Source organism: Garra rufa, chromosome 1 (assembly GCF_049309525.1).
Source record: "Garra rufa chromosome 1, GarRuf1.0, whole genome shotgun sequence".
NCBI classification, from domain to species: Eukaryota; Metazoa; Chordata; class Actinopteri; order Cypriniformes; family Cyprinidae; genus Garra; species Garra rufa.
Window position 1 is genome coordinate 8,011,767 of NC_133361.1, and position 9,877 is coordinate 8,021,643.

Here is a 9,877-nt window from a genome sequence, read left to right on the forward strand (position 1 = left end):
AAAACTAAAATTCGAGCCGTTTGTATTAAGCAGCACAACAGAGAGCGCCTTGAAACGAATCTTCTTCCTCTGAAGTTCAATGGTGTTTATCAAACAAACGTATGTGTTTTAGCGCCACCCGCTGGACTGGAGTTTAAAGCGGCGAGAGGAGGGCAAAATTTGAGAGAAATACTTTGCGAGTTTACAGATTTCAGTTTTGCAAACTCAGCTCTTGTTAACCTCAACCGCTATAAAGTACGCCGGTTTTTTTTTTTTCTCTCTCTCTAAAAGAAAAATAGACCTGCACAAATAAATGAAAAGGAATTAAAATTATGGACTTGCATGGTATTTGAGCATCAAATTTCCTGGCTAACCAAAAACAAAGCACATTCTGGGAACCAAAAATTGTTCCGGCAGATCATCAAAAACAACAGAACATCTATAAAACAACACATTAAACAAAAATAAAATAAGAGTTTCTCACAGACAAATAGCTGTCTCATTCATGCGTGGACTAAAATATAGTTTAGTATGAAATTAAAAGCTTTATTCAGGAATTTAAAACGGGACGTGCTTTCAGTAAAGGGTATCAGCACAGGAAGGAACGGTTTGTGAAAAGCTTTATGACAGAGTAAGCAATCTACAAGTGACACATAAGTCAATCGAACACTGAATGAAACATAAGAAAGCACAAATATATAATGTATATCATGAAGCAAACTTATATACAAGAATAAAACTTTTTGACATTGTACTTTGTGGAGGAACTCCATCTTGAGTTGATCTAACACCTCGCAGTTGAACCTGCTGGTTTTGAACATGAACTTTATTCACGGTCAAAACGTTAGATAATGTTTCTTTGTCATGTCACTTGCAATGACTGGTTAGGAAAGATTTATCCAGATGATATTTTCTTGCTTGATGCATTATTGTGTCTCATTTGGACGCGGCGTCAGACCTTTAACTGCGGGCAGAAAATATTCTTTTAGCACCCAAATTCTGGACCAATCTACCTAACACTGGTCGGGAGGCAAACAGACTCTGTTAGTTTGAATCTAGATTAAAAACCCATCTCTTTAATAACTCAAATCCATTAAAGAATTGTTTGTTGCATTAATTAAGTCAACAGGAACCAGATACACTTACCATAACACCTAGGAAGAATGGCATCTACGCTAATATTAGTCTGTTTCATTCTTATTCCGAGGTCACCATAGCAACCAGATCCAGTCCGCATCCAGTCCAGATGGTGGATCAGGACCTAGAAATACCCTCAGCAGCCCACGATGGAGCCCCTGGAGACGGATCCCGAGTGAAGACCTCGTCAGTGTGGCACTACATCACAAGAACCAGATGAGTCCTCTGCACAATCTGACTTTGGTGCAGCCTGGAATTGAATTGTTGTTTTCATCTTGTCAGAGAAGAACTGGCCCCTGACTGAGCATGGTTTCTGTCCATTTCTGTCGCTGATGGAATTTTGGGTACCTGCCATTGTTGCCTCTGGCTTGCTTAGCTGGGGTCACTTAATTTCCTGCAATATCGTCAGCTTGATTGCACAGATACTATTTGAACTTAACTGAGCTGGATGATAAACTGTCTTTAAATGAAAAATTGGTGTTAATGTTGTCCTTTTTCATTATTGATTATTGATCTGAAAATTATCTACTTTCTGTGATTGTTTTTTGTATGACTACGTAGAGCAGATGAACGAATGAAACGCTTCCCACATTCAGTGCAGTGATACGGTTTCTCTCCAGTGTGGATCCTCTCGTGTCTTTTCCGATTTGCCGAATCACTGAATCTCTTGTCGCAGTGTGAACACTTGTATGGTTTTTCTCCAGTGTGGATCCTCTGGTGCAGTTTCACATGTTCCGCTGAAGTAAAAGTCTTCTCACACTCAAAGCACACATACTCTCGCACACCACTATGTATGTTCTGATGCTTCTTCACATTTTGTAGACATGAAAATCTCTTTCCACATGAATAACACGAATGTGGCTTCTCTTCTGTATGAATCCTCAGGTGTTTCTTTAGAGCCGAAACCCACAAAAACGTTTTGCTGCATTGATCACACGTGTACAGTATCTCTCTAGTGTGGCTGTTCATGTGCTCCTTAAGTTTTGCTGAGTGTGCAAAACTCTTCCCGCACTGATCACACGTGAACGGTTTCTCTCCAGTGTGAACTCTCATGTGGACATCAAGATTATATTTGTTGGTCAAACTCTTTCCACACTGAGTGCAGGTGAATGATTTCTTGGCTCGTATTTTCTTTGAATCTTTCTGTTTGGTTTGAGAGGAGTTCAAATGTTTTTCTCCAGGTTTGGAATGATTTTTCACCTCCACTTTACTTAAATCATCCTTCTCATCATTTTCTTCAATCAACTCTGAAATGAAAGGAAAAATTTTCAGTAACCCGTAAAAAGAAGAGAAATGTGAACATAAAAGTGAAGCCTGATGTAAAAGTGTAAGGTACACAATCACTGCACACAATTTTGGACATTTTGATGCATTTTTATAAATTAAACTATCCAAGAATGGTGTACTCTGATCTTAAAATTATTATTATTAATACTTTATATTATTATATTATTAAACATTACCTGCACAAATACCAGATTTCTTTAGGGAAAACCATTATCTATATGCAACTGCACAATTATATGACATATATTTTGTTTAAAAAATTCTGACATCTCAGAGTTACAGGTGATTGGCTGATGTGGATTCGCACATGGAGGGGGGACAATTGCTTACTGTACTGGAGTGCTCACAAAATAATGAGGTTAAAGGAGATCACCGCAGCACCTGAGGAGTTCATGGTTTAATTAAGCTTTTTTTAGGTTTTGATTTTCGTTAATGGTGTTTGTCGAACTGTGGTCAATTGTATTACTGACAAGAACTTGCTGACGTAATATAATTTACACTTACTTCTAAACATTATACGTTTACCTTTTTATAGTTAAATAAATCTGTTTGATAAAATAGTGGTGCATTCGTAGAAAGGAGCCCAACAAAATGTTTCCAGTTTGTAGAAAGTGTCTCTTATTATTTGCTACTCCATCTAGATTATTCAATAGCTATCTTTTTTATTATTATTATTATTACAACAAATATATATCTAAAACTTCTTGAAGCTTCATAACTATCAGCATTATTAATTAAGAATGAAGAATAAACACCAACCTGTTTGTTCTTCAGTCTCTTCACTGTGTTTAATTCCGCTGGATTCTGGATCTCTCATTATCTCTCTGCACTGAAAAAAAAAAAGTTGTGTTATTAAATTATTTAAATATATTAAATGAACCATCATAAGTTCTACTTGTGTTATTAAAAATCAAGGAGAACAACAATTTTCTAAGGAAAACCTAATTCATGCAATTAATGTATTGTGTGGGAGGAGTAACAACTTTAAGTTATTAATATGTACATGTTTTATAGTCATTGTACAGAAATCTTGAGTAAATTTTGACCTTAAAATATAGTGCGCTTTAACATTGTAATAACCTCATAAATTGTTGTGTTTTTTACAGATGCTGAGCTAACAATTTGCCTAACACTAAAGCACCTTGATTAGGGTTGGAACTGAACTCTGCAGGAAGGTAGATCTCTAGGAACATAGTTGGGCCCCCCTTTGATGAGGACTAAAGACTAGCTGTCAGAGTTTACCAAAATTCGCAAAAAAAGTGCGCTAAGAAAGTGTGCTCCCTCAACCACTGAGCTGTCACCAATTTCAGTTTTATTTTTTTTTATTTTTTTTGCAATCTCAGAACATTCTGCTATAATCACTGAATCTCTTGACGCTGCTCAATTAATCTCTTATTTACATTGCGTCTACACTTGTTTGAACTGTGAGTTGATTCTGGCTAACTGGAACGCCTCGATTGGCCATTGCTTTCTAGAAATCAACAGATAGCAGCTATAATGCTCACCACTATTAAACCACAGGATGCTGCCGCTTACTTTACTTTTGTTTTTTGTTTATTTAGTTAAATAAGTTTGCCAGTTCCCGATTCCTGCTACCCTATATTTTTGGACTTTGTTACATACATATATACTTTTTCTTAAAACCTTCTATCGACCCATGTTTTAAAACTCGCCACCCAGGGTTTGAAAACCACTGGCCTAGAGTACCGAATTCAGCTCTCTTTCATGTCTTTTTGCACCTGAATGGTCAAAAATACACAATTATGTGAAAATGTCAGTTTTGCCGAGTTTTCAAGTTACAGTCTCTTATAACTTAAGTGAACGTAAACAGTTGGGAGAATATCAGATGTGTATCAGTGCATTAATCTTAATCAAAGCAGTCTAAGGCCTTGTCCCCACTAATACATTTTAGTTTGAAAATGCATGTTTATCTCCGTTTTGGCCTTCTGTCCACACTGAGATGGCGTTTTTGTCAAGAGCTTTTATAAAAAGCTCTCCAAAGTGGACAAATATGACCGTGCAGTTTTCGCTTTTGAAAATGATAATGCGTGCTTAGTCATGTGACCAGTGTTGGGGTTAGTTACTCAAAAAAGTAATATATTACATATTACATATTACTCTCAAAAACAGTAATCCCTTACTTTACTTTATTACTCCCTGGAGAAAGTAACTAGTTATATTACTAGTTATATTACTAGTTACTTTTTTTCTTACACAAACCACTGTTATTTTTAACAAAAAAGCAAACATGACCTACTGCGTGCATTCACGGCAGAATGCAAACAAACAAAGCTCCTTTAAAGCTGACATCTCAGTGCATACGCGATCTCATAAAGCTCTTATAACACAATGGATATTATGCACAATTCATCTTTCATAAATGTCTACACTTTGTGTGTTGTGATTCGTAAGCACGCAATATTCAGCACTGTTCAAAACTTTTGAGCAGTGAGTGAATTCTATCTTAAACACCATTGATTGGCGATGCGTTCCAAAAATCAGCAGATGGCTACATTTTAAAACATTCGATTTTAAATCGAAACTGCCTATTCTTGCGCTTACTAATCATATATGTTGTTCTTGCTGCTTTTGTGCAATAGATGAATAACATTTTTTTGTTTTTTAGATATTTTATGTTTAGATATTTCTATATTGCGGAAGTCCCGCAAATCATTTTAATTTCCCGCATCCCGCACACACACACACACACACACGAGTCTCTACCCGCCCGCACCAGCACACGCACTTGCCCATCAAGTTTTGTCCCGCGCCGCACTCTGTTGCGTTGGGTCCCGCGGGTTTGCAGGTCTCTATTTGCAAGTGCCGCTCTGCTGCTGGCTGCCGGGTGTCGACCAATCGGTGATAATTTAATGATACCTCGTGCCAAACCCAGACCAATCACAGTTCCATTCACGCCCCCCCTCCCCTTCCCTTCTGTTCTCTGTGTTGTCGTGTGCCTTGTGTGTGATGAAGGTGCTACTGGCAAATGTAACGCAAGTAACTAGCTCGGGAAAACTGTAATAATATTACTTTTTTCAGACGAGTAATGCCTTACACTACTAGTTACTGAAAAAAGTAATATTATTACTTTGTAACGCGTTACACCCAACACTGCATGTGACACATATTGCACCAACAGATATCTATATTTGTACCCCACTACTTGTACCCCTACTACTATTTATAACACACTACTGCTACAGATGTGTTACTTTGTACCCTCTTTATATCACAGTCCTGGATTGCGATTGCGGTTTGCGACAAAACATGAGTGCAGCTTGCTTTAGATCAAACATAACCTTTTGAGAAAAAAAAAAAAAAAGAATGCTTGAAAGCGGTAGTGTGAACGAAGAGAATTTTTATCCGGATTAATTTAGACGTAGCCTAATAATCTGCATTTAAATTATACAGTTTCTGCTTGAATGAAGAATGTTGTGCGTATGTTATTATATAGAATGCATATAGCATTAATTGAAAAGAAGATCATGTTCTTATTTTTTTTGAGAAGTGCTTTATTTCAAGATAAATAAAGACGGTACATGTCACAGCAATTAAAGCTGTCTCTACTGCACGTTCAACCCCTAATATCATTTGTAATAACAGATTTATGGATGTTTTCTTCAGAAGTACATTTTTTAGAAAGAAACACTTAATGCATTACAATTTAACTAAACCTATTCGACTAACTAACCTATAAACCTATTTATTTACTGTAAATTCAGTGAACTAAAGTCTTTTATGGCGTCGACTATAAATAGACAAACAATTCGGATGACTAAAACCTTTTGACTAAGTGTAGTCAAAAGGATACGACTGCAACAAAGTAAAAATGTGTCGTCAAAATTAACACTGCCTAATAGAAGTACATTAAAGACATTAAACTCAATTGTTTCAATGTGAATTCTCATATTACTATTAAATCCTTGTTTACAAGTGAAACACTTTCCAAACTGACAGCAAGTACAATTTAATTAACATGACTCTCAAAGATTCCTTTACATGTGAAAGTGTTTCTACACTAGGGAGAGGTGAAAGGGTGAATAAACACATGCACATCAAGTTGTCTTTTCTGGGTAAAACTCGCTCCGCACTGAGAGCAGCTGAACAGCTTTTTCCCAGCATGACTTTTCATGTGATTCTTAAGATATTTTTTACATGTGAAACTCTTTCCGCACTGAGAGCAGCTGAAAGGCTTTATTCCGGCATGAACTAACTTGTGATTTTTCAGGCTTTCTCTACGTGACCAAGACTTTCCGCACTCAGAGCAGCTGAAAGGCTTTTCTGAAGTGTGAGTTACCAAATGAACCGTGAGGTCTCCTTTATATCTAAAAGTCTTCCCACAATGGGGGCAGACGAAACGCTTTATTCCAGAATGAATTAACATGTGAGTCTTCAGGCTTCCTTTACATGTAAAAGTCTTTCCACACTGAGGACAGGTTAATTGCTTTACTGAGGTGTGAACTAGCTTATGCTCATTAAGAGATCTTTTCTGCGTGAAACTCTTCCCGCACTGAGAGCAGCTGTAAGGTTTTATTCCAGTATGGATTTTCATGTGATTCCAAAGGTTTCCTCCATGGCGGAAAGTGTTTCCACACTGAGAGCAGGTGAAAGGCTTTTTCCCCGTATGAATGAACATGTGATTCTTAAGGCTTCCTTTGCGTGTGAAAGTATTCCCACAATCAGAGCAGCTGAAAGGCCTTTTTTCAGCATGAACAATCATCATGTGTTCGTTAAGACTTCTTTTCTGTTTAAAAGTGTTTCCACACTCAGAGCAGGTGAAAGGCTGTATTCTATTATGAATTCTCATGTGATTCTTAAGGTATGCTTTAAGAGTGAATGCGTTTCCACACTGAGAGCAGCTGAAAGGCCTTTTGGCTTCCTTTCTTTGAATGTCGCTTTTCGAGCAACGGTTTTCAGTTTTGGAGCAACTCACTGATTTTTCTCCAGTGGTGACCTCATGAGCTTTCTGATCACGATGCTCCTCCTCCACTTCATTCAGATCTTGTTCTTCTTTCACTTTTATCAGGCCTAATATGAAAACATTAAGGTGGTGAAAATCAATTGGGACATTTAGAAAACAAAAGGAACTTAGGCTGACGCATCATTAATATTATTATTATTATTATTATAATATATAATTTTTTTTTTTGCCTTTGCATATAGCCAAACTATAAGATTTGCATATAGCCAAAACTATACCTGTTGACACAGATCCATGAAGCTAAAAACGTTGTATTATGCTGACAGGCCAGTAGTTGGCAATGTCAATGTAAAGAAACCTAAACTCCTAAAACATGCAATGCACAATGCACATGAGGTGACTGTTTCAACAAAGTAGTATTTTTGTAGCTTGTAGACATTGGAATTTGCACTTGGAAACCCGTTTTCACGAGTTAGCTTTTTTTAAGGTCCCCAAATTTGAACTGTGTATACATTCTGGCTGTTTATTTACAACAAAGTTAATTTGTTTGGCCATGCATTTAGACAAAATCAACATTTTTAAAGGGATAGTTCACCCAATATTTACTCACCATCAAGTTGTTCCAAACCTGTATAAACTTTCTTCTGCTGAACAATAAAAATCCATTCACTTCCATACTATGGTTTCCTTCTGTTTTTTTTTTTGTTTTTTTTTCTCAAAACTGTTTGTTACAAACATGTTGCAAAATGTCAATATCTTCAGCAAAAATAAAAGATCTATACAGGTTTGGAACAACTTGAGGGTGAGTAAATGGTATAATTGTCATTTTTGGGTGAAAAGTTTAGAAAATGGGGTTCAAATTGCATGTTATTGAAAATGATACAGACTGTAAACTACAAAAAAACAATTTCGTGAAAGCGACAACATCACATGTTTGTGTATTACTTGTTCAGGGATTTGACAACGTTGTCATCTGGATGTGTAACTTTAAAAACAATACAAAAACATTTCAGTTTTACCCTCAGATGCATTTTGAAGGCAGGTAGATCTCTAGGAACATAGTTGGGCCCCCCTTTGATGAGGACTAAAGACTAGCTGTCAGAGTTGACCAAAATTCGCAAAATAAGTGCACAAAGAAGGTGTGCAAAGTGTGCTCCCTTAACAACTGAAAGGCTGTCACCAATTTCAGTTTTTTTTTTTTGCAATCTCAGAACAGTCTGCTATGATCACTGAATCTCTTGACGCTGCACAATTAATCTCTTATTTACTTTGCGTCTACACTTGTTTGAACTGTGAGTTGATTCTGGCTAACAGGAACGCCTCGATTGGGAATTGCGCTCTAGAAATCAACAGATAATTGCTATAATGTAAAAGTTTGGTAAAAAGTACCAAACTTTTTGACAACTCTGGAGTAGTGTGTTTTTCTTTGGGGTGGGAGGGGCAGATATCATGTTGCCTTTTACCTCATTTGGGCTGCCTATATTTTACAGATTTTGTAACAACAGCCACTGAATCTGATGGGCTGTCTACAAGTTGTCTGATTCTGTAGGTTATAAAAACATCACATTTATTATTTTAAATACCATTTTCAAAACATTTTAGATGGAAAACAGCAGAAAAACAGGTAAACCTTTGGCCACAAAATGTTTGATGTTACACTAACGTAAAAAAAAAACAAAAAAAAAACAAAACAGATGAATCTAATGTGTCTTACATGCACTGAGTTAAACAGAGTTTTACTATTCTAAAAAAGCAACGAGCGAAAATAAAATAAAAATGATTGACAGCTCCATCTCATATTTAATACATTTGGAAGGTAGAAGACATTTTAATTATAACAAAGTGCTTATTTTAACATTAAGGAATGAACAGCTTTTTCAGTGATCCACAGGCACCCTGTAAATCTTTGTTCATGTAATGTGCCACAAACTCATCAAAAAAAGAATGAAGAAACACCAACCTCCTTGTTCGTCGTGTTTTATTATCCCGGGTTCTGGTTCCTCATGTTTTATTGTCCAATGCTCTGGTTCCTCTAGTTTTATTTTCCAATGCTCTGGTTCCTCTTGTTTTATTCTCCAGGGTTCTGGTTCACTCGTGTCCTCCTCTTTAACAAACAACATTTTTACAGCAACAGACCTCAGTTCAGATGATACTCCTCCAAATATTCCTGCTTGCTTCAAAAATTAGTCACGACTGTGAGGATGAGAACATTAAAGTTGAATTAATTGTGTTTTTATATGTACATAAACAGCATTTCTAAGAGTTTGTATTAAATCAGCATCACGATTAAAACAACAGAGCATAAATCTTCTTCCTCTGGGGTTTAATGGTGTTTGGCAAACAAACCTGTGTTGTGGCGCCACCCGCTGGACTGGAGCGTGAAGCATCGAGAGAAAGAAAAACAATGCAGGGAAAGTTCTTTAAATCTAATTGTTTTAGTCTTAAACTGTTTATTTAGTTCATTAGTCTTAATCCTAATCAGTCCATAAAACTTTGTCCTCAAGATGCCTCAGATTTCCTCTATCACTTTACCTCAAACAAAATGATTCTGAT

General features: G+C 36.6%; 1 protein-coding gene across 3 annotated transcripts; it reads right to left on the minus strand.

Annotated features, from left to right (window-relative positions):
* Positions 1-516: 516 nt before the first annotated feature.
* On the minus strand, positions 517-9,481 carry LOC141329295 (uncharacterized). 3 transcript variants are annotated; one of them, XR_012355184.1, is made up of 5 exons: positions 9,285-9,481; positions 7,337-7,431; positions 3,163-3,232; positions 1,126-2,363; positions 517-998 (listed from the first exon to the last, which is right to left on the minus strand). XR_012355184.1 is itself a non-coding variant. In XM_073835457.1 (4 exons), the coding sequence occupies exons 1-4, from the start codon at positions 9,442-9,444 to the stop codon at positions 1,642-1,644; spliced, it is 1,047 nt and encodes a 348-aa protein (XP_073691558.1). In that variant the 5' UTR covers positions 9,445-9,481; the 3' UTR covers positions 517-1,641. The 3 variants fall into 3 exon arrangements, 2 of the variants coding, with proteins under 2 accessions (XP_073691558.1, XP_073691557.1); XM_073835457.1 differs by having other exon boundaries at positions 517-2,363; XM_073835456.1 differs by lacking the exons at positions 517-998; positions 1,126-2,363; positions 3,163-3,232 and having other exon boundaries at positions 6,280-7,431.
* Between the last annotated feature and the right edge of the window lie 396 nt (positions 9,482-9,877).

Excerpts from the sequence above, each read along its gene's own strand:
- LOC141329295 (XM_073835456.1), bottom strand. The coding sequence starts at position 9,444 with ATGTTGTTTGTTAAAGAGGAGGACACGAGTGAACCAGAACCCTGGAGA. Across the intron at positions 7,432-9,284 it reads AAAACACGACGAACAAGGAG|GCCTGATAAAAGTGAAAGAA; the intron begins GTTGGTGTTTCT and ends TTTTCATATTAG.